At 38.4% G+C, this 25273-nt stretch overlaps 1 protein-coding gene across 10 annotated transcripts in view; it reads right to left on the bottom strand.

Annotated features, from left to right (window-relative positions):
* Positions 1–7026: 7026 nt before the first annotated feature.
* SMARCAD1 (SWI/SNF-related, matrix-associated actin-dependent regulator of chromatin, subfamily a, containing DEAD/H box 1) overlaps positions 7027–25273 on the bottom strand; it is a 90966-nt gene continuing 72719 nt past the window's right edge. For 8 of the 10 annotated variants that reach the window (XM_036339817.1, XM_036339826.1, XM_036339807.1 and 5 more), the window contains 6 exons: positions 24965–25086; positions 22809–22997; positions 21565–21683; positions 20525–20707; positions 14708–14817; positions 7027–8843 (listed from right to left, as the gene is read on the bottom strand). In XM_036339817.1, coding sequence (XP_036195710.1) covers positions 8782–8843; positions 14708–14817; positions 20525–20707; positions 21565–21683; positions 22809–22997; positions 24965–25086 — 785 coding nt within the window. In that variant the 3' untranslated portion in view covers positions 7027–8781. Of the gene's footprint in view, positions 8844–11586; positions 11937–14707; positions 14818–20524; positions 20708–21564; positions 21684–22808; positions 22998–24964; positions 25087–25273 lie in introns of those variants that run through there. The other 2 variants (XM_036339822.1, XM_036339839.1) reach the window with 2 other exon arrangements.

The following is a 25273-nucleotide window of genomic DNA, read 5'->3' as shown; positions in this document are numbered from 1 at the left end:
CCAGAGTCAAAGAATGAATCCAAGGACAGAGGGTAGTATAGCAAAGGTGGAGATTGAAGAACTAGAGGCCCAGTGCATGAATTTATGCACATTGAAAGGAACTGTGGGTCATGAGGCTGCGATGGGCACAGGGGCAGATCTCAGCCCATCCCTTGTGCCCCCACCCGACCCCTCCCACTGCAGCCCCCGGTCCCCTGTCTGCTGGCAGCCCCACTCCTGTCAACAGTCCCACACGCTGACAGTGTCGGCCCCACTCGCACCAGCTGACAGTGTGGAGCAACTGGGGCTGGCACCAGCAACGGGTGCAAACGGGGCCAGCTCCATCAGTGGGTGCAAGTGGTGGCTACTACCTCAATCACCCCTCAGGAGCAGGGGGAGGTGGAGAAGCCCTCAGGGGTGATCAGGACCAGCAGCTGCCACTGGCAAACATTGACAGCCCTGAACAATGGGACCGTGGCGCATGAGAGCAAAGTATTTTCAGTAACCACCAGAGGCTCTCCCTGATGACAACTGGCACCCTGCCTTGGTCTGGTGCCCCCGCTCGCCTGCTCCACCATCCCGTTGCGGCTGACGCCTGCCATGTTCCACGCTCTGCCACCTGCTGCCGACGCCTGCCACATTCCGCACACACCCATGTCATAGTGACCAGCTGTTCTGCTGTTTGGTCTATTTGCATATTAGTGTTTCATATACAGAGAAAACTACAGACTCGCTCGTGGGGAGAGGGGAAGAGTCCCTCATCGGGAAGGGGAAAGGGTCCCACCAACTTCCCGTTTCCATGGTTTATAAAGGCTGTAGTTCCTGTGTCCTGACATCCCTTCTGATTGGTCAATATTCCCTTTCCAATGGGTTACTGTAGTGACTCCTGAGGCCCTCCCCCCTCATGGTCTTCCTATTCCTTCTGGGCTTTCTTCCTTGTTTATTTTGTAAATACAGATATTTTGGCTACTTCCAGTTCCCTTGTCTTATGGAAATATACCCGTTGCTGCTTCCTTGTCTTACGTAAATACAACTGTTGCTGCTCCCTTGTCTTATGGAGATGTAACTGCACCTGGCTTCCTTGTGTTAAGGAAATGGACCTTCTCCCCTTCTGTAGCCCTACGTGCGTTTTTTCCATGGACCCCAATTCTAAAAATTCCCTAAACCTCCCTATGTTCACCTAAAATTCCTGTTTCAAAAGGTGATAATGCTGGGCTGAAATTCAAACTGAACATAAATGGAAAGACCTGTGAGAATGTTGACACTAATGCAGTTCAAGAGGCTGATATGCAGCCACAGCTTGGTGAAGGCACACTTACCAACATAAATGAGGAAAGTGGCTGTGACAAAGATATCACAGCCTGGTTGGTTTGACTCAGTGGATAGAGTATCTGCACACAGACTGAAGGGTCACAGGTTTGATTCTGGTCAAGGACATGTACCTCAGTTACAGGCTCGATCCCCGGCCCCAATGGATATGTCTCTCTCACATCGATATTTCTCTCTGTCTCTCCTCTCCCCTTCTCTCTAAAAATCAATGGAAAATATACCCTTGGGTGAGAATTCACAACAACAAAAAGATGTCCCAGGGGAGGTGAAACTGGTGTAAAACTTCCTATTAAAAGGACAGAGATCAAAAGAATGAGAATACAAGCCACAGACTAGGAGAAAACATTTGCAAGACCTATCTGATAAAGGACAATTATCTAAAATATACCAAGAACTCTTAAAGGTCAACAATAAAATGAATAACCCAATTACAAAATGGACGAAAGACCTGAGCAGGCACCTCATCAAAGATATACAGATGACAAATAAGCATATGAAAAGATGCCCAATATCATATATATCTGGGGAACTGAAAACAAAAACGAGGTACCAATACACACCTGTTAGAATGGCAAAAATCCAAAACACTGATAACACCAAATGCTGGCAAGGATGTGGAGCAACAGGAACTTTCATTCACTGCTGATAGGAATGCAAAATGGCATAGAGATTGCTTGGCTGTTGCTTACAAAACTAAACATACTCTTGGAGAAACCAAGATGGCGGCATAGGTAAACACCGGAGTTTGCTGCCTCGAACAACCACTTCAAAAATACAACTAAAAGACAAAACAGACATCATCCAGAACCACAGGAAGGCTGGCTGAGTGGAAATTCTACAACTAGAAGGAAAGAGAAAAGCTTACCAAGACTCAGAGGAGGCACAGTGCGGAAGTAAAATACTAAGGTACAGAGGCGCACACGGAGCAGACTGGCGGCTGAGGGCATGGTTGTCGTTTTCAATCAGGAGGGAGTCTCAGGCTTTGAGCTCCAGTTCCGGGCGAGTCTCTGGGGACCCAGACTCACTACGGGAGAAGCAGGACTGTCTGGCATTGGTCAGAACTCGAGGGCAGCTTTCTCTCGGAGGGGCTTGCAGCAATTGCCAGGACACTGAGAAGTAGGGCCTCTGAGAGCAGCCATAACTGCTAGCCCCACCCTGTTGATCCCATGGGACCCGCCCCGCCCAAGCCCTGCAGGGAGGCTTTTGCTGGATAGCCTAAGGCAGAGGCTAGATTAGCACCTCCCTAGAGATCCAGGAGCCAGGAAGCCCAGAGGTTAGAGTGGGACCATAAAGGACACACTCAGGGGGCAGACTCAGTGAGCACCAAAGCCCCACTGAAGCAAGTCTTGCCCAATAAGGGTATCTCCAGCACAGAAGTTCTCCCACTGCAGACACAGCTGATTCTCACAGCCAATTGGCCTGCAGGTCAATTCCTCCCAGTGATACCTACAACAATCAAGGCTTAACTACAACAAGACTGTGCACAAAGCCCACAAGGGGGTGCACCAAGAGTGTCCTCCTCAGGTAATTGGGGAGGCTGAACCACTGGGCCCTAGAGGACACTTAGCACAGAAAACCACTGTATCAACACAGGGGAGCATAAAAAATGCAGAGACAAAGAAAAAGGACACAAATGACAGAAATGGAGGAAAGCAAACTACTGGATATAGAGTTCAAAACCACACTTTTAAGGTCTTTAAAGAACTGTCTAAAAACTGCCGATAAACTTAATGAGACCTACAAGAAATCTAATGAGACCCTCGAGGTTGTGATAAAGGACCAACTAGAAATTAGGCATACACTGACTGAAATAAAGAATATTATACAGACTCCCAACAGCAGACTAGAGAATCGTAAGAATCAAGTCAACGATTTGAAATACAAAGAAGCAAAAAACACCCGACCGGAAAAGCAAAATGAAAAAAGAATCCAAAAATGTGAAGATAGTGTAAGGAGCCTCTGGGACAACTTCAAGTGTACCTAACATCCGAATTATAGGGGTGCCAGAAGAAGAGAGAGAGCAAGATATTGAAAACCTATTTGAAGAAATGACAGAAAACTTCCCCTGCCTGGTGAAAGAAATAGACTTATAAGTCCAGGAAGCGCAGAGAACCCCAAACAAAAGGAATCCAAAGAGGGCCACACCAAGACACATCATAATTAAAATGCCAAGAGCAAAAGACAAAGAGAGAATCTTAAAAGCAGCAAGAGAAAGTAAGTCACCTACAAGGGAGTACCTATACGAATGTCAGCTGATTTCTCAACAGAAACTATGCAGGCCAGAAGGGAGTGGCAAGAAATATTCAAAGTGATGAATGCCAAGAACCTACAACCAAGATTACTTTATCCAGCAAAGCTATCATTCAGAATTGAAGGTCAGATAAAGAGCTTCACAGATAAGGAAAAGCTAAAGGAGCTCATCACCACCAAACCAGTATTATATGAAATGCTGAAAGGTATCCTTTAAGAAGAGGAAGAAGAAGAAAAAGGTAAAGATACAAATTATGAACAACAAATACACATCTATTAACAAGTGAATCTGAAAATCGAGTGAATAATCTGATGAACAGAATGAACAGGATTATAATAGAATCAGGGGCATAGAAAGGGAGTGGACTGACTATTCTTGGAGCGGGAAAGGAGTGAGGGAGATGCGGGAAGAGAACGGACAAAAATCGTGCACCTATGGATGAGGACAGTGGGTGGGGAGTGAAGGCAGAGCATGGGGTGGGAACTGGGTGGAGGGGCGTTATGGGGGGTAAAAAGAGGAAGAAATGTAATAATCTGAACAATAAAGGTTTAATTAATAATAAAAAAAACTAAACATACTCTTACCATATGATCCAGGAATTGCACCCTTTGATATTTACTCAAAAGAGCTGAAAACTTATGTCAACACAAAAACTTGCACATAGATTTTTGTGGCAGCTTTATTGATAATTCCCAAATTTGGAAGCAACCAAGATGTCCATAAGTAGGTGGCTGAATAAACAGTGGCACATCCAAACAAGGGAATACTATCCAGCACTAAGAAAAAATGAGCCACCAAGCCTTTACGGGAGGAAACGTAAATGACATTAGGAAGTGAAAGAAGCCAACCTAAAATGACCGAATGCTGGTGCTCTCCCTTTCTGAGCACACCTGTGCCTTTCCCTTCCCACTTTGTCCCTCCAGGCCTGTTACCTTTGCCTCTCTAAGCTCCAAGGGCCCTTCTTCTGCCTCTGTCACTTGTTTCCTGAGCCTACAGTTGGCTCACTTCTACTACCTCTGTAACTTTCTAAATAAACTTTCTCTTAAAATTTGGGAAAAACAAACAACAAAATAAAATGACCGCATACTATATGATTCCAGTTATTTAACATTCTGGAAAAGGCAAAACTATGAAGACAGTGAAAAGATCAATGGTTTCCAGGGGCTAAGGGTGAGGAGGGATGGATAGGTGGGGTACTGAGAATTTTTAGAACAGTTAAAACTGTTCTGTATGGTACTTTAATAGTGGATTTCTTTGTCAAACCATCAAATGTACAATGCCAAGACTGAACCCTAATATAAACTATGGTCTTTGGGCGATTATGATGTGCTAGGTGTTGATAGTGGGGGAAGCTGTGCCTTTGTTGGGGAAGGGGTATATGGTAACTGTATTTTCTGCTCAATTTTGCTCTCAACCTAAAACTCCTCTAAAAAATAGTCTATTAAAGAGAAAAAAGAACAGGGGTATTTTGTGACATTGAAAGGGCAATAACATGTTGAAAGCTGATCCAAATTTAGGATTATGACAATTTACCAAGGTATTAAAATAATGCTAGTAAGTTATAAAAAAAGGTACTGTTCAAACTACACATAAATATTCACAGAAATAAAACTTCCTCAATGTTTCTAATACTTTATAGTATATTGAAATTAGGTTTAGTACTTATTTAATTTCCTTATACATTTAGAACCAATGTTTTTAATGTGTTGACAAAATTTTTTAAACATCATGAAACCATCAATTTCCCCAATGACTAAGATTTTGCAAATTTCAACTTGCTGTCATTTTTACAGCCCCATACTATCATGGAAAAGCAAGAAGTGTATGTATAACAAAATTGTTGAAATAGAAGCCTTCCAAAGTACTATATTTAATATGATTGCTCCTAATCCCTTTTAACCATGTACTATTGGAACATAAAATTGGGGTTTAATTTACATGTTACTATTAACATTGGGTTACCTCATTTCAATATGTCAAGTTGTACAGAAACAAACTAATGAAATACATGGTCTTACACTTGAAATACAGGGAAGCAGAAGGAAAATATAGCTGAGCACCCAGACACAGGGAAAGGGAGAAAGGAATAGCAAAGCCTAGCTTAACATACTCTTAAGGGGCTTCTTCCCTCCCAGCAATGTTCCATGAAATGGGGGGAATGTTACCAGTAAATGCTTTATACGTCACTAAGGATTACACATAAGAACAAAGTGTTATTTTCTTATAGTCAATGGCTGTTAATAAATGATAATAGGTTATTGGTGAATCTCATTGCAAAGTACTCATGTCATTAAGGCAGTCTAAAGAAAACGTATTTCACAAAAATAAATTTACATAATAGTCTAGATCAGTGGCCGGCAAACTGCAGCTCGCGAGCCACATGCGGCTCTTTAGCCCCTTGAGTGTGGCTCTTCCACAAAATACCAACTTCTGCGCATGGGCCACGAAGTTTCAATCACACTGTACGTGTGATTGAAACACCCGCATGTGGTATTTTGTGGAAGAGACACACTCAAGGGGCCAAACAGCCACATGCGGCTCGCGAGCCGCAGTTTGCCGACCACTGGTCTAGATAAGACAGGTAGTAACTTTTCCTCCCTCTTATACATGTCTATTTTCCTGCATGTGATTACATTCTGACAAGCTTTAATAAAAAAAACAATTTCATAAAAAACAATGTTTAAAATTATAAAAATTTAAAATAAGATGATCAATCCTACTTGTTTACACAAATCAACTCAAATGTGCAGTTAATTCAAATAAAGGAAGTCACAGCAGGTTTCTTAAGGATGTATTTCATTTCAATCATAGCATCACCTTAACCTTTCAGGTCATCATTTTTTCGCTGAAGGACAATACATTCCATTATCCCATCCTGTACCCAAAGTAAATGCCTTCTCACTGAGCAAGTGAGAGAATATGAATGATTCAGAGCAGAAATTGAATTGCATATTATAATCAGAAAAAAAAATATTTTAGGAAGAGTTAAAAAAATCAATTTAATTTCATGGAACATTTAAAGGTCTCACTTAAGGTCACACAAATAGAAACCAAATCTCTTGATACTCCTATCTAACCACTATACAACACCACCAACAACTCGGAACAATATTAATGTTTCAATATCAGTACCTACTGGCTATGGGGGTCAGGAATACAATTGTGAAAACACATAAGGTGTATGTCTTCCATCTTTGTGTGACATACTAAAAAAGGCTGCTTCAGTTGGTCAAGATATTACTCCAACCATGGCCTCATCTGCTCTCTTTACTAATTAATGGATTATACTTACTGACATCAGACCAATGAAGGCACTCATGAGAATAGATCCCTAAGTAATAAATTCCAGTTTATTGAGAAACAGACAATATAAAGCACATATGATCTCATTGTGCTCAATATTTTTTATTTTTAAGGGTAAAGGGAGAAAGGGTTAAAAACTATTGAAAAGGGTGTGAAAATACAACTTAAGATCACAAATACTTTTATTAAGCCTCAGACATAATAAAGCATTACAGGGAGAACCCAACTACATTTCATTAAAGATAAAAAATATGGTTTTAACAAAAACAAAAGAAATAGCCTATCAATGAAGATACATTAATACAGAAAAGTTATGAGAAATCTATTGTAATATTTTAAAAGGCAATATTCTTAAAAATTTGACAAAGTAACTTGGGTACTGTGATGCAGGAGGAGACAGTAATATTTGCCAATTCCTTTTAGTCCTCATACTAAAATAAATGGAATATGTTTAATACACCATCAAGATTGGCTAAGTCTACTGAGTCATGAGTTTTCAGAGTCCACAATATCTGAAGAATCACTATCAGAGTTTCATTAGCCTTCTAACTACAGAGGACTATATTACCCTAGCATCTTATTAGCAAGTCAGGATGCCTGGAAAGTATAATCTCCAATTAACAAATCTTTGATTTATAAATAACTTTATTTATAATGGTATTTACATAATAAAAACAACACATGAAACTCACAAGTCATACAAAGAAACTGATGTGTAATAAAAACAGCAATATAGACTGACAGGCAAAAATTTAAAGAAAGACTTAATAAAGAGTTAAATATCAAGTAGACAACTTACTTCTTCTAAGTTTCACTTTGTCACCCACACTGAATTGGAATTGAATAATGGCTCTCTCTTCAGGAGGTCCTGTACTGGAATTTCTGGAACCTGGTAAATCATATTTTGATAAGCATGTAAAGTTAATGACCTATTTCCATGCAGTACCTAATGCTTCCTTAACATGAAGTCACATTCAGTCTGCTTTGAAGTGAAATAGCCTGTTAATCTGTTCTGCCAGGCTAGAAAAAAATGTCACCAACATTTTGCTGATGTGTGATGTGGCAGAATAACTACTATTTAGAGAGTAAAGAGAACTGGAGCAGAAATGACTGGGCAACAGTTTCAAGAGAAGCAAAAGCCAGGAGAGGGAAATCAATGAAAACATGCACAGGAATGGGCAGAGTAATCTACGCACAATTAATGCAGTTGGGAAATGAACGGAAGTAATTAATTATTCCATGGAGCAAGATAGGGCTTCTTTAGATACTATTCACTGGAAAACAACTTAGTGCCTAGCCAAACATATTTGTTTTAACAGAAGTAGTTGGGAGGACCTGGGGGTGTCAGTATATGGAATGCCACCTTTAAATTCAGGTTGAGTTCTAGTTGACAGTGGTGAACATCTGCTTCAAATAGCAATAAAATGAAAGCTATATAATCTATACAGCTGTATTCTTTAAACCTAACATAATAAGAAAGAATTTCAAATGAGACAAGCAAAAACGAGACATAAGCATTGTCAAATAAGGCACATGTAAAAATCTACACACATTATCCAGTGAAAGACAATATATATATATTTGGAGGTAGAAATAATTACAAAAATACTGACATTTCTAAAGCATTAGCATATTTGTTACAAACAATCACCAACTAATCCCCATTCAGAAAACTGTTTTGTAAAATGATTATTCAACATCTTTAGGACTACATATTTGTGGCTTTTATTGAAACTTTATATGTGAGCTTCGGGAGAATTCAGTTAGTGGCAAAAAAGTTGTCCATACTATGAGAAATGTAATATGGAAATTATAAAAAGTTACAAATGTTCATAAACCCCATGGTCATCATAATGTAAATGTCCTTGAGTGCACCAAGTTGATATTTCCTCATCAATCAGGAATTCACAATTCTTATTTCACAAGCCCATTGACGTTTTAAGCAACGTGGCTATATCTGCTGGCATGCTCCCTTCGTCTCCTGCAGGTTAGAAAGTGGCATTAAGAGTTTAATAAAAATACTTTTTAATATTTTATAAAACATATTCATTCTCTCCAATTTTCGCTACTCCGGTGAATTTCTAATCATCTTTCAAGGCCCTGTTTGCTTCAGTGTCATTTCCTGTTAAAAATCTTTCCAAATCTGTCTGGCTGGTGTGGCTCAGTGATTGAATGTCTACCCATAAACCAGGTCACAGTTAGATTCCAGGTCAGGGCACATCATAGATATTTCCATCTCTCTCTCCCTCTCCCTCTTTTTTCCTCTCTCTGAAATCATTAAAAACGTATTTAAAAATAAATTTTAAAAATCTTTTGAAATCCCTCTGTACATCAGAGCTACTTCCTCTGTGCTCATGCTCCTATTGGCAGTACGGCATCAGCAGGCTATGTTGCTGATGTGATATAGACATATAAGGATACACAGATAGTTGGATCACATCCTATTCAACTCTGCATAGTATTTATTCCTCAAGTTTGCTAAAGTGAGAACATTTATATAATGAACTGAATATTAGAACAAAAATAAAGCTCCCAAATCCCAACCAAACAAGAAATCATATCATTTACATCCTTAATTTTAGTCCAAAGATACAACCACTAACTTGGGCTTAATCAAACACATCAAAACAAAATTTGAACACACCATAACAGTGAGGATTACAGTGCCCACTGCAAACTACCATTTCCCAATGTTTGTCCCATGTTTCAAATCAATGGGGCCGCAGTATCTGAACATTTATCCAGGAATTAATCAGGATTTTCTAAGGTATGAAAACATCTGTGTCAAGGTAGCATAGGATCTAGTCATTCTTCATTATTTCCATTAATCACTCAGACTGTTTTTAGATGAAGTGTTTGTTTATAATAACAACAGTACAGCTGGCAATTCATAAATATTTATACACTTGTAGCTATGAATAATTTTACAACTTAGAAATGGCTAAAATGTAGCAAAACTAATCACTTCTCTCTCTCTCTAACCCCCCACCCCAAGTTATAATCTAAAATTATGAGAGTACTTTTATCTACTCTTCTTTCAATAAAAATCATATGCACAGGAACACAAACTATTGCATTAAACCCTCAGAAAATTCACTGACATCTCTGCCTCCAAATTCGTCTACAGATTTGAAGATAGTCTATTTTGTGAGTGTGTGCCAAAACCAGCAAAATCTCTGACTCAAAATTCTTCTGCGTGCCAACCCTAATTTTTTGAGAACATGTTACGCCTACTTGATATCTCTTACGGAGTATGTATGTGAAGAACCTTGAAGAAATAATAAAATTCATTCGAGCGACAAAAACACAGTATATGATGATGAAAAATACATTTATTTTTTAATGTATACATGCACACTGATAGTCCGACAGAAAACTTTATGACTCCGTTTGATATTATCAGTGGGACTTTTGCTGCTGCATCACTGATGACAGAGATTTTACATCAGGTTGATATTTCGTGACCTTCAGAGATATGCACGAGCTACTACTTTCATCCGTCAGGCTACTCCTATTATGAGACTTAACAAAATTCATCACTGAGAACAAAGATTCATAAGCGTATGTGGGTGAAAACATGGAGAGTAACGCTGCTGCAAAGTTTTTCAAACAGAAAAAATTTTCTGGAATGGCATTCCAAGTCCTCAATAGTTCGTTTTCGACACCTCTCTGGTACTCCTGTCTCTAATCGCTTTTTTTCAATGTTTTCCAAGTCAACTCTAAGGTCAATAAATTTCTGCTTCCAAACTGAGCTACTCTGAAATTCAATCAACTGCATTTCAAAGTCAGCCATGTCTATCCATGAAAACATTGGTAAGTTTAGTTCCTCCAGTTTCTTGCTGTCTGGAAACCTCATGAATTTTGCTGTCTCTTCCAGTTCTCTGAATTTCGCAAATCTTGAGAAGAACTGCTCAATAGTTGACTCGATGATGTTTAAAAACAGCTTTTGAAGGCTTTGACAGTCTGTTCTGTCATCTTTTAGGAGGTCTCTGATGTGCCTCTTGAGGTTTGGTAAATATCTAAATCTCTCACCATCCACATCCCTCTTAAAGACTTCCAGTTTCTTTTCAAAAGCCTTTATGTAACCAAACATAACATCAAGTGTCTTGCCAGTTCCTTCTAATTTAACATTTAAGTCATTCAAATGTTTACAAAAATTGTAAATGGAAGATTGTAAGAGAGGGTTTCACATGCCAGCAAAAGTTACTGGCATGCCATATTTGGCACGCGTGCCAGGGGTTGCCCACCCCTGGTCTATAACATCTGAATTGACACTTGTCCTATATTAATTGATGCCATGAATAAGTAACTGAACAAATCCAGAATACAATAAGACAACAATACAAATCTACATGACAAGAAGACTCTCCAAAATTCGATATTACTAGGAATTCAGGAGGAAAAAGGAAAGAGTGAAGACTCTTCAAAATTCAAAGATACTAAAGAAATCTATACTAATAAAAGCCTAGGTGGCGTCTCGCCCTCATGTCATCACAAGATGGCCGCCCCCACGACGTCACAAGATGGCCGATAGGGGAGGGCAGTTGTGGGCGACCAGGCCCGCAGGGGCGGGAAGTTGGGGGTGATCGGGCGGGCAGGGGAGCAGTTACAGGGCAATCAGGCAGGCAGGCAGGCAGAAGCGGTTAGGAGCCGGTGGTCCCGGATTGTGAGAGGGATGTCTGACTGCCGGTTTAGGTCTAATCCCAAGGGGTCCCAGATTGGAGAGGGTGAAGGCTGGGCTGAGGGATAACCCCCCCTATAAAGTACATTGAGGAGGAAACTGGGGAAAAATCCAGATATGGATATAATATTTAAAAATTAATTTTCTTGGATGTAATAATGGTCATTATGGCAACTTAAAGGAATATGCTAAACTATTCAGAATAAAGTGTCATGTTTATAACTGACAGTAAAATGGTTCATGGAAAGAAAAGTTTGAATGTCTGTCCTGGAGGAGGTAGGCACTGGTGTCTTCAAGGCGGGATGCTGGACTGTGATGGCCAAATAAGCTCGAAAGGGCGTTCTCACATGAATGATGAAAACCTTAATGCAAAACGCTCAGGATCAGGAGGTACTGTTGTAAGCAAAAACATGCCTGTATCAGCAAAATACGGAGCTCCTCTGCTTGATGGAGGACGGATAGCATGTTGTGAAACAGCCCCGAATGAGAACCCTGGAGTCACAACCAGGGAGGCACCCAAAGCTGAGGGAACAGTGTGTGACCTGTACTGAGGAAAGAAAAGACTCCCCCCCACCCCCGCCCCACAATTTCAGGTGGATCAAAGACCTGAGCTCGAAAAGCAAAACTTGGACTTTTTGGAAGTAACCTAGATTATCTTCATGACCTACAGATAGTGATACATGACAAAAAATACTAACCAGAAAGTCTGACAGATTTGACTACATTAAAATGGGGAAATAAAACAAAATCCCAACCCAACCTGACCTTCAAAATACATCATAAAGAGAGAAAAACAAACTGCAGAGTAGGAGGAGGTGTCATGGATGCAAATGACTGACAAATGGTAGTGTCCAGGATATGTAAGAACTAAAGCAAAAGAAAGTCTTCCCAACAGAAAAGTAGGTAAAACTACTGAATTGTTGCTTTTAAAATGGAGAAATTCACTTCAATAAATATAGGTGTTCAAGCTCACTCACTGCTAATCAGGAAATGCATTAAAATCAGTGATTGTTTTTCATTGATTGGTCTTAAGTGCACTACACCCAAGAGCATGGCAAATATTAGAAGTTCTGACAGTTGTTGGTAGACTAATGGGAATTTTCTAATGGGGTGGTGAGAATGTTAACCGGTATGCCACTTTGGAAAGTAGTTTATGATTATTTAGTCAAGTTGAAGATGAACTTCAGATCTAACAATTCCACTTGTTGGTATTTACTAGTATGCCAGAGAAAATCTTGCTCAGCTATATCCAGAGACATTATAACAATGTTGTTAGCAATACTGTTCATAAGAACAAAAAGCTGGACCAACAAAGTGTCCATCAACATTATAATAGTTCAAAGAATTGTGGTATCTATACAGCAAGAAAATTTGTCGAACAGCAATGGAAAATAGAACATTATATGGCAACAATAATGAACAAATTATAGCTACATGAAGCTATTAGTAAAGCAACATGAATCTCACAAGCATAATGGTGGGTGTAACAAGATGAAGACAAAATAATATATACTGTATGAATCTGTAACCAGGCAATACTAACAAAACAAAAAAACCCCACAAAAGCAGGTGATACTATGTTGCTCAGGATGCATTCCCAGGCAAAAAAACTACACAAGGAAAAGCAACGAAGTAATTACCACAAAAGTCAGAATGGCAATTACCTCTGAGAAAAAAAAGGAACTATGATAAAGGAAGGGCAAAGGAGGTACTTCTGGAGTGCTGGCAACATATTTTTTTTCTTTTTTTAATTTAGGTGATGATTACACAGTTGTTTGATTTAAAATAAAATAAAATAAAATAAAAAAGGTCGAAGCAAATGTTGCAAATGTTATAGTAAACCCTTGATTTTGCAGACCTTGATTTAACAAGCCTTGGAATTAACAGACAAAATTTCTGATCCGTAAGTCATATGTGAAAATCAACATCTGTTAATTTTAAAATGCTGCTAACCAAGATTTGCTTATAATTAAATTAGAGGCCCGGTGCAGGAGTTCATGCATGGGTGGGATCTCTCGGCCTGGCCAGCGAATGGGACTGATTGGGGCCATTGGGGTCGGCCAGCTGGAGGTAGGGACCGCGGGAGGTTGGCCAGTTGCGGGAGGTTGGCAGTGGGCGTGCACTGACCACCAGGGGGCAGCTCCTGTGTTGAGCGACCGCTCATAAAGGTTGCTTCAGCCTTTATATATATAAACAGGGTTTTTTTTGTTGTTATTAATTCAGTTATTTTAAACAAATTTTAGCAAACAGACCATATATTAGGAAAAAAAAAACACTAGTAATTTCACCAACATAAATAAATATTACATATCTACAATTATATTCTACAAATTTAAATCCAAGAGTCACTGCTCACAATGGTGAATGATTAGCACTTGAGCACACACCATCGAATCTCACCAGGTAATTGGTTTTGATGTGATGTGGCCTGACTTTCTGTAGCAGTTTTTTTTTATTTATTTTTTATTTTTTAATTGATTTCATAGAGGAAGGGAGAGGGAAGTGAGTGATGGGGTGGGAGGCTTTTGTTTGCCTTTTATATATTTTGAATTTTGTATCTTTTCATATATGTGTATCTTTTCATGTATATGTTTTTAAATTTTTAAACTTAAAAAAAAAATAAAAAATAAATTTTTAAACTTACAAAACTAAAAATTATTCTTTTCATAAAGGTGGAATTTGAGGGTTTTTTTTCCTAAAGCCAATTACTTTCATCTGAAATTATTAAATTTTTGAAAAAATGCATTTGATTATACTCAGTGCAATAAATATTTGCTAGTCAAATATTAAGGTAAATAAGCTAGTATTATACCATCAATTTTAAATCTTTTGATCCATAACTATTATGCAGTAAGTAAATCATGGTATTATAGATAAAATTATAGATCCAATTTTAATTTATTTCTGGAATGTTTTGGTGTCAGAGATAAGGGATGGAACAGACAGAATTTTGCAAAATCAAAGTGTTTATTTACATCAATTCTGGCAAAATTATCTTAGTTATTGTTGTACTTTTGAAATGAGTATGTTTCTTTTCTCCTATGCCATCCCTAAAATGTATGACAGTTAAGGACCCAGACCATCTTAGTTATCCTTTGGTATTGCTAATTTGTTACATTTCCATATGAATAAATAGCTGAAGTTTCTGCTTATAAACAACTTACCTTCATCTACTGTGGTCATATCTTGCTCTAGTTTCAATTTCTGTTGGTTAATTTTTAACATGGATTCTTCAATCGTCCCTTGGCTTATTAATTTTATAACTAGTACTTCTCTAAAAAATAAAAGAGATGTCCACTGGTTACTAAATATAAAATGTTTAGATACATATGAACTATATAAATCATCTTAGAGTCCTATGAGATATTTTAAAAATTGTATAACAAATATATACATAAATTTGAATTTCTTTATTCAAACTACTTGAAATTCACATTTTCTGAGCATGTCACTTTTAAACATCCTTTCCTACTAATCCAAGAGAAGTGAGAAAGATATTTGGAGGAGAACCAAGATGGCGGCATAGGTTAACGCTGGAGTTTGCTGCTTTGAACAACTACTTCAAAAGTGAAACCAAAAAACGGAAGGGACATCACCCAGAACCACAGGAACGCTGCCTGAGTGGAAGTCCTACAACTAGGAGGAATGAGAAACGCATACGGACACTCAGAGGAGGCGCAGTGCTGAAGTCAAATTCTGAGGTGCGGAGTGCGCGAGCGGGCTGGCGGCCGAGAGCGCGGTTGGCGTTTTCAATCGGGAGGGAGTCGCAGACTCTGAGCTCCAGATCCGGGCGAGTCTTTAGGGACCCAGACTCAAACGGGAGAAGCGGGACTGTCTGGCTTCGGTCAGAGCGAGTGCAGCTTTCTCTCTGAGCTTTGCAGCGGGTGCTGGGACTCAGAGAGGCAGAGCCCCTGGGGACAGGACTGAGAGCCGCCATAACTGCTCTCTCCGGCCCACCCTGTTGATCCTGTGCGACCCGCCCCGCCCAAGCCCTGCACACAGGCATTTGCCGGATAGCCTCAGGCAAACGCCAGATTAGCACCTCCCTAGAGGACAGAAGTTCTCTCACTGCTGACACAGCTGATTCTCATAGCCACTTGGCCTGGAGGTCAAACCCTCCCTGGAATTAGCTACAACAATCAAGATTTAACTATAAGACTGTGAACAAAGACCACTAGGGGGTGCACCAAGGAAGCATAACAAAATGCGGAGACAAAGAAACAGGACAAAATTGTCAATGGAAGATATAGAGTTCAGAACCACACTTTTAAGGTCTCTCAAGAACTGTTTAGAAGCCGTCGATAAACTTAATGAGATCTACAAGAAAACTAATAAGACCCTCGATCTTATATTGGGGAACCAACTAGAAATTAAGCATACACGGACTGAAATAACGAATATTATACAGACTCCCGACAGCAGACCAGAGGAGCGCAAGAATCAAGTCAATGATTTGAAATGCGAGGAAGCAAAAAACACCCAACCGGAAAAGCAAAATGAAAAAAGAATCCAAAAATGCGAGGATAGTGTAAGGAGCCTCTGGGACAGCTTCAAGCGTACCAACATCAGAATTATAGGGGTGCCAGAAGATGAGAGAGAGCAAGATATTGAAAACCTATTTGAAGAAATAATGACAGAAAACTTCCCCCACCTGGTGAAAGAAATGGACTTACAGGTCCAAGAAGCGCGGAGAACCCCAAACAAAAGGAATCCAAAGAGGACCACACCAAGACACATCATAATTAAAATGCCAAGAGCAAAAGATAAAGAGAGAATCTTAAAAACAGCAAGAGAAAGAAACTCAGTTACCTACAAGGGAATACCCATACGACTGTCAGCTGATTTCTCAACAGAAACTTTGCAGGCCAGAAGGGAGTGGCAAGAAATATTCAAAGTGATGAATACCAAGAACCTACAACCAAGATTACTTTATCCAGCAAAGCTATCATTCAGAATTGAAGGTCAGATAAAGAGCTTCACAGATAAGGAAAAGCTAAAGGAGTTCATCACCACCAAACCAGGATTATATGAAATGCTGAAAGGTATCCTTTAAGAAGGGGAAGAGGAAGAAAAAGGTAAAGATACAAATTATGAACAACAAATATGCATCTATCAACAAGTGAATCTAAGAATCAAGTGAATAAATAATCTGATGAACAGAATAAACTGTTGATTATAATAGAATCAGGGACATAGAAAGGGAATGGACTGACTATTCCTGGGGGGGAAAGGGGTGTGGGAGATGCGGGAAGAGACTGGACAAAAATCGTGCACCTATGGATGAGGACAGTGGGTGGGGAGTGAGGGCGGAGGGTGGGGCGGGAACTGGGAGGAGGGGAGTTATGGGGGGAAAAAAAAGAGGAACAAATGTAATAATCTGAACAATAAAGATTTAATTAAAAATAAATAAAAAAAAAAATAAAAAAAAAAAAAAAAAAAAAAAGAGAAAGATATTTGTACTTTAAAAAGTATTGGGTTTACAACACAATTCTGGGTTCACATAGTAATACCATTTTAAAAAAGGAACATGCTTTAATTATTAAGTTCAAAGAAATAATTCAGTACAAAAAGAAACTGTACAAAGATTACTTGGAAGGTTTGAGTCCCACAATAGGTACTGATACCTATTTGGTTTATAAATGAATATATCAATGTCTTGGAAATACTGTCAAATACTCCACAAAGAAAACACTGTCTGCTGTTTACATGTGAAAGTAGAGTTGAAGTGTAGGTATTTTTTCACCTCTAAAGGGTCCTGTGACCAATGTCAAAATTAACCATCACCTAAAATATCTAGAACTCAAAGAATCTATTTCCTAAAGAGTAATTGGGTAGCAAATGTATGTATATTATCAAGTCTATCTGGCTCTTAAATGGTCTAACAAGCAAGTCTTTTTAATTATTAATCACTTCAAAGGCACTGGATCATTGATAATATCACCATTTCATTAGCTACAGAATTATTTGGATAGGGGTGGAAAGTTATTTTGTTTTAAAAACTAGAAATTGAATAGGTTACACAGTGAAGTTCATATTCAACACTGCTGGTATAAAATACATCAGCAGCCACGCTTTGATAAAAAATATAAAAACTAAGTCAGGACAGCTGACAGACTATACTGTCATAGTCCATACACAATAAACTTACATTTGATTAAATATAAATTCCAGAGAAACCAAGATGGCGGCATAGGTAAACACCTGAAATTGCTGCCTCCCACAACCACTTCAAAATTACAACTAAAAGACAAAACAGACATCATCCAGAACCACAGGAAGGCTGGCTGAGTGGAAATTCTACAACTAGAAGGAAAGAGAAAAGCAAACTGAGACTCAGAGGAGGTGTGGAAGTAAAGTGCAGAAGTATGGAGGCGCGCGTGCGGAAAGGGCTGGTAACGGAGGACACCGATGTCTTTTTCTTTCTCCTCCTCCTCCTCCTCCCTCCCTCCCTCCCTCCCTCCCTCCCTCCCTCCCTCCCTCCTTTCTTATTTATTTATTTATGCAGCCCGAAGACATTCTTATCGTGAATCCACATTTACATAGATTACAATGCACTGGTGAAGTTGCAAGCTTATCACAGCGTTATACATTTATGGGTCTCTCCCGATGTCTTTTTCAATCGGGAGGGAGTCACAAGCTCCTGACGGCCCTGAACTTCAGTTCCGGGCGAGTCTCTGGGGACCCAGGACTCATACGGGGAGAAACTGGACTGTCTGGCATTGGGTGGAACTCGAGGGCGGCTTTCTCTCAGAGGTGCTTGCAGCAATTACTGGGACACTGAGACCCGGGGGGGACCTCTTAGGGCAGGGCTGAGGATCAGCCATAGCTGTTTGCTCCGCCCTGCTGATTCTCTGAGACCCTGCCCCATCCAAGCTTCTAGAAGAGGTCTTTGCATATGAATGGGCTGGCCCTTTGAGATCTAAACTTACCTAACAAACTGCAGCTGGGTCAGAGATACCCAGAACTTCCAAAAGAAGGCCCAAGGCCCCACAGCAGCTTGCACTGCTTCACAGATGGGCCTCATATGGGCACCTCCAAAACCCAAACAAGGAAGAGGAATCTGCAGATCTCTCCATACCTCCTGCTGGGTAGCCTCAGGCAGATGCTAAATTAGCACCTCCTTAGAGATCCAAGAGCCCGTGCACCCAGTGGTCACATTGGGACCATCCAGATTACAACTCCACAGATCCATAAAGGACATACTCAGGGGGCAGACTCAGTGAGCACCAAAGCCCCACTGAAGCAAGTCTTGCCCCATAAGGGTGTCTTCAGCACAGAAGTTCTCCCACTGTAGACACAGCTGATTCTCACAGCCAATTGGCCTGGAGGTCAATTCCTCCCAGTGATACCTACAACAATCAAGGCTTAACTACAACAAGACTGTGCACACAGCCCACAAAGGGGTGCACCAAGAGTGTCCACCTCAGGTAATTGGGGAGGCTGAGCCACTGGGCCCTATAAGACACCTAGCACAGAAAGCCACTCTATCAACACAGGGAAGCATAAAAAATGCGGAGACAAAGAAACAGGTCACAAATGACAGAAATGGAGGAAAGCAAACGACTGGATATAGAGTTCAAAACCACACTTTTAAGGTCTTTAAAGAACTGTCTAGAAACTGCCGATAAACTTAATGAGACCTACAAGAAATCTAATGAGACACTCGAGTTATGATAAAGGACCAACTAGAAATTAAGCATACACTGACTGAAATAAAGAATAATATACAGATATCCAACAGCAGACTAGAGGATCGCAAGAATCAAGTCAACGATTTGAAATATGAAGAAGCAAAACACACCCAACCAGAAAATCAAAAAGAAAAAAGAATCCCAAAATATCAAGATAGTCTAAGAAGCCTCTGGGACAACTTCAAGCGTACCAACATCCGAATTATAGGGGTGCCAGAAGAAGAGAGAGAGCAAGATATTGAAAACCTCTTTGAAGAAATAATGACAGAAGACTTCCCCTACCTGGTGAAAGAAATAGACTTACAAGTCCAGGAAGCGCAGAGAACCCCAAACAAAAGGAATCCAAAGAGGACCACACCAAGACACATCATCATTAAAATGCCAAGAGCAAAAGACAAAGAGAGAATCTTAAAAGCAACAAGAGAAAGTAAGTCAGTTACCTACAAAGGCGTACCTATACGAATGTCAGCTGATTTCTCAACAGAAACTATGCAGGCCAGAAGGGAGTGGCAAGAAATATTCAAAGTGATGAATAGCAAGAACCTACAACCAACATTACTTTATCCAGCAAAGCTATCATTCAGAATTGAAGGTCAGATAAAAAGCTTCACAGATAAGGAAAAGCTAAAGGAGTTCATCACCACCAAACCAGTATTATATGAAATGCTAAAAGGTATTCTTTAAGAAGAGGAAGAAGATGCCGAAACCGGTTTGGCTCAGTGGATAGAGCGTCGGCCTGCAGACTGAAAGGTCCCGGGTTCGATTCCGGTCAAGGGCATGTACCTGGGTTGCGTGCACATCCCCAGTAGGAGATGTGCAGGAGGCAGCTGATCGATGTTTCTCTCTCATCAATGTTTCTAACTCTATTTCTCTCCCTTCCTCTCTGTAAAAAATCAATAAGATATATTTAAAAAAAAAAGAAGAGGAAGAATAAGAAAAAGGTAAAGATAAAAATTATGAACAACAAATACATATCTATCAACAAGTGAATCTAAAAATCAAGTGAATAAAAAATCTGATTAACAGAGTAAACTGGTGAATATAATAGAATCAGGGCATAGAAAGGGAGTGGACTGACAATTCTCGGGGGTGAGGGGGGAGGGGTGTAGGGGGTGTGGGAAGAGTCTGGACAAAAATCGTACACCTATGGATGAGGACAGTGGGAGGGTAAGGGCAGAGGTGGGGTGGGAACTGGGTGGAGGGGAGCTATGGGGGAAAAAAAGAGGAACAACTGTAATAATCTGAACAATAAAGATTTATTTAAAAAAATTTTCAACTGAAAACACTTACTTAGTCTGGCCTACCCTATGGCATCTATCTTCTGCTTGTTTATCATTGTAAGGGTTACAGTCAATATCGTGAAGTATAACAACATTTGCTGAAGTCAGGTTTATTCCTAAGCCACCAGCTTTTGTTGACAGCAGAAACACAAAGATATCCATATCGGTATTATACTCATCAATTAAATGAATCCTGTAGGATAAATATATTAGGTTACATCTCACTAAAAGGTACATAATTAAAATGAAAACAATCATATCACATGAAAAATAAACTTGAAGATATAAATGCATGCTTTTTGTATTATAGCTACGTTACCTGCAGCTATATTATTGAAAGAGCTTCCCAATTCATCAACTTCTTTTCTATACCACTTATCTCTACTAATTCTTACTTAATTCAACTATTCAGAATTGATTAATTCCTGAAGGACTATTTTCTCCTTTGTTTAATGGTTCTGGCTTCTCTAAATTCTATATATGGCTTTTCAGTCTTTAACCTTCTCCAAAATCTGCCAACTGCTACTAGTATACAATATAAGTATGAACTGAATCTCCAGATCAAGCAGTATTGGTGTAATCTCTTTATCATGACTTCCCTCACTGTAGTGCAGGGGGAAAAAATTCACTCTGGCTGATTTATTTATTAAAAAATAAATCAAGATATAATGCAGTTAAACACTCTAGAAAAAACATTCCTTTTTTCAAGATAACCATTTTTAACCTTTGGGAATTAAAACATAACTTACTCAATTTCTCTTAAAATATGAAAGGCCAAGATTTTAAAACAATCTCAGTTTTTAAAGAGAAAAACACTACTAAGTATACAATTATAGAGCTGTTTCAAAATATACTTTATGCAATTCAGACCAAAAAAATTAAAAAAAAAAAAAGTTCCTCATCTTCAGGTAATGACTAGAAGTAACCACACATAAGACTCAAAGCAATACAATTCTATCAAGTGCTCTAGACATTTAAAATGCAAACATTTAATCTAATTTGAGGGTAAGGTGGACAGAAATTTTTGAAACTAAAGTAAAGTATACCAACCTTTCAGAAATCTGAGTCTTTCCATCTAATCTGAGGTACCTATGCTGATGATGTTTTAAAAGAGCCTCTAAAATATCCAGCATCATGGTAAATTGGCTAAATAATACAACTCTATCACCCTGTGAAAATACATATATGTATTAAATACATGGGAAGAAAAATTGTAAATATCTAATGTTCAACTGCTTCTTTAATAAAAATAATCATAACTAAGGTAAAATTCTTATTTTGGATTGTATATAAATTAACTTAATTTCTAAACTTAAGAACTAAATTCCATTTTCAGTTTTGATTTGTAAGGTCAGTAAATGGGAATAGCTACAAAGTACTGTTTGGGTTGTGTTCTTACTAATGTAAGCTATTTCCCATATAAACTGTAGTGTTACTTAACCTTCAACATAGTATCTTCAAAATATTAATTTTGAAGCAATCATAGAGATAGAGTGTTACCTATGAAATAATGTTAAGATTCTTTTTTTAAAAACACCAATATAGATATGTTCTAATAACTTCTATTTTTCTTTCGGAGGTTCGACAGAAGAAAAGTAATAAGGAAAATATACTCCCATGTACAGTGGAAATCCCTTATCTGTGAGAAATACATTTCAAGATCCATGGTAGATGCCTGAAACCATGGATAGCACCAAATTCTACGTATACTGTTGTTTTTTCCCTCTACATACATACTTTTTCACTTAAAGGAAGCAGTTTACAGCTTGTCTTCGGCATATCCAAATTACTAGCATCACTACTCTTGCACTTTGGGCCATTAATAAATAAAATAAGGGTTACTTGAATACAAGCATTGTGTTACACAGCTGATCTGATAACCGACTACAGATCTGATAACTGAGAGAACTACCGAGTGACTAATGGGCTAGTGTACATAGTGTAAATATGCTGGCATATACTGATTCATGTCCAGGTGAGACAGCACAAGATCTCATCACAAAACTTAGAATAGTGTGCAGTTTAAATAAAACTTACGAATTGTTTATTTCTGGTATTTTCCATTTAATATTTTTGGATCATGTTTGGATTTTGGTGACTAAAACCACAGAAAGCAAAAGGGCAGATAAGGGGGGAACTACTGTATCTTCCCCAAATGCTCAAAACACTAGTTCCTAAAAGAATGCAGAACAGACAATGGCTAAAACTTTAAGAACGTCAAATCATGCCAAAATTGTCTTAAGAAGTTTAACTAATTGGGAAAACACAAAAGAAGTAGCATTCTTCTTTAATACCTTCTCTTTTAGTTCCGACAAAATGCGTGCCAAAACTCGGAATTTTCCAGAATCTAAAATTAAGTCCATGTCTAATTGGAAGTTATTAATGTGCCGATACTGTTTACAAAGAACGTGTAACTCAAAGTCTGTCATAACTTCCATATCTTCAAAGATCAGGTCAGGGTTAGCTTCACAATGTGTAGGTTCCTCAAAGCAAAACAAACAATACACATACTTCAAAATTAAGATAATTTATATGATCAAAACAATCTAATAAATTGTTCACATCTGATAAAATATCTAAATCACAGAAATTTTAGGACAATGTATGTAAGAAAGAAAACTAATATTTTTTAGGTACAATAAAGGGGGAAAGTTCTTACTATTTTAGAATTAGCATAATGAAATATTTATAGATGAAATAAGATCTAGAATTTATTTCAAAATAATCTTGGGGAGAGGACTAGATGAAACAAGAGTAGTGTTACCCTTGTGCACTGTTGGTGGGACTGCATAGTGTTTTAAATAACCATTCATTTAAATGATCACAATAACACTATGAACAACAATATGGAGAAGTATCAAAAACTAAAAATAGATCTATCATACAACTCAGTAATTCCACTTCTGGCACTTATCTGAAGAAAACAAAAACACTAACTTGAAAAGATATATGCATTCCTATGTTGAGTGCATTATTATTTACAACAGCTAAGATATGGAAGCAACCTAAGTGTCCATAGATAGATGGATAAAGAAGATGTGATATATAAGTACAATGAATATTACAGAGAAATAAAAAAGTATGATATCTTGCCATTTGCAACAACAGGGTATTATGCTAAGTGAAATAAATCAGACAAAGATAAGTAACATATGGTATTACTTATATGTAGAATGTAAAAAAAATACAAAAGAAAACACATGAACAAACAAGAACAGACGTAAAAACTGACCAAATGGACAGTTGCCTGAGGGGAAGGGAAAGGGAGAAGGGTGAAAAAAAGAAGGGGAATATAGTCAGTAATGATGTGATTAAGTTTGCGGTATCAGATGATGAACAGTATTAGTGAGTGATCACATTGTAAGGTATAAAAATGTTGAATCCCTATATTGTACACCTCAAACTAATATATCATTGTATAGCAACTACACTTAAATAAATAGATAAAAATAAACAAAGAGTAGTGTTATTCCAGATAATAATCACAGAAAATGTGTGAAGATTATATGGGCAGAGGATTTCATTATACAATTCTCTCTACTTTTACATGTTTGAAATTTTCCATAGTAAATTCAAAATAATAGTAAAAAAACAAAACAAAACAAATAGCTGCTGCCCAGCCGGCGTGGCTCAGAGGTTGAGTATCGACCTATGAACCAGGAGGTCAGCGTTTAATACCAGGAGATCAGAGATTGATTTCCAGTCGGGGCATATACCCAGGTTGCAGGCTCGATGCCCACTGTGGGGCATTCAGGAGGCAGCCAATCACTGATTCTCTCTCATTGTTGATGTTTCTATCTCTCCCTTCCTCTCCTTCTCTGAAATCAATAAAAAATATATTTTAAAAAAAAAGCAAATGGCTTCTTTTAACAGAAGAAATATGGGTAGGTGCTAAAGAAGAATGAGGTAAAAATAAAGAGTAATGGCTAAAACAAGGGATAAAATGAAAAAAATAGAGAAAAATGACTCACTACCCAAGCCATAAAATCTGAGAAATCTTATGGAAAAAAAAAAATAAGTATATTATGAAGTCTAGATCAAGAATTGGCAAACTTTTTCTGCAAAGGGAGAGACAGTAAATATTTTAGACTCTGTAGGCTAAATGATCTGTTTGGCCAACATTCAACTCTGTCCTTTTATTGAGAAAGCAGTCACAGACAATGCCAAAACAAAAGGCTGGCTGTGGCTGTTAGAATAAAACTTTATTTATAAAAACAGACTACCATATTTGTCCCTCCAGAGGTAGTTGGCTGATTCCTGGTCAGTCCTTCTTGGCTCTTATGTCTCTCAAATTATCTTGAACTTTGTCTTAAAACATATTTGTTTTTCCTAAATGTGGTTAAGTTAATATGCTTATTAGGGTCAATGGTCTGATTTTTAGCCTAACAATTGACTCTCGTGTTTAACAGGGGTAAGAAAGCTTAGTGTTAGCGTAAGATGGGACCTTTACCTTCAGCATGAGCTGGGACATTTCCTTGAGCTTTTCAGCTGTGTAATATTGGCGATGTAATAGAGGATGATTGGCCATTTTTCTCAACTGCATCATGACATTGCACATTTCTGTGTTTTTTTCTGTGATCCAAAGAGACAGATTTTTAAAAAATGCAAAAAACAAACAAAAACAAGCTGACAGCTGTTTGTTGAAATATATCTCAATGCAAACAAAGAGCTAAAATTATTTCTTCATATTAAAAACAACTTAAAAAAAATGAGTGGAGCCCACTATAATATGACTAAACAAAATGCTGCCCTAGTACAA

The sequence above is a fragment of the Myotis myotis genome, unplaced genomic scaffold, assembly GCF_014108235.1.
Source record: "Myotis myotis isolate mMyoMyo1 unplaced genomic scaffold, mMyoMyo1.p scaffold_m19_p_1, whole genome shotgun sequence".
Classification (NCBI taxonomy): domain Eukaryota; kingdom Metazoa; phylum Chordata; class Mammalia; order Chiroptera; family Vespertilionidae; genus Myotis; species Myotis myotis.
Note: the sequence above shows the minus strand (reverse complement) of the source record. Positions and strands in the feature narration are given on the sequence as shown.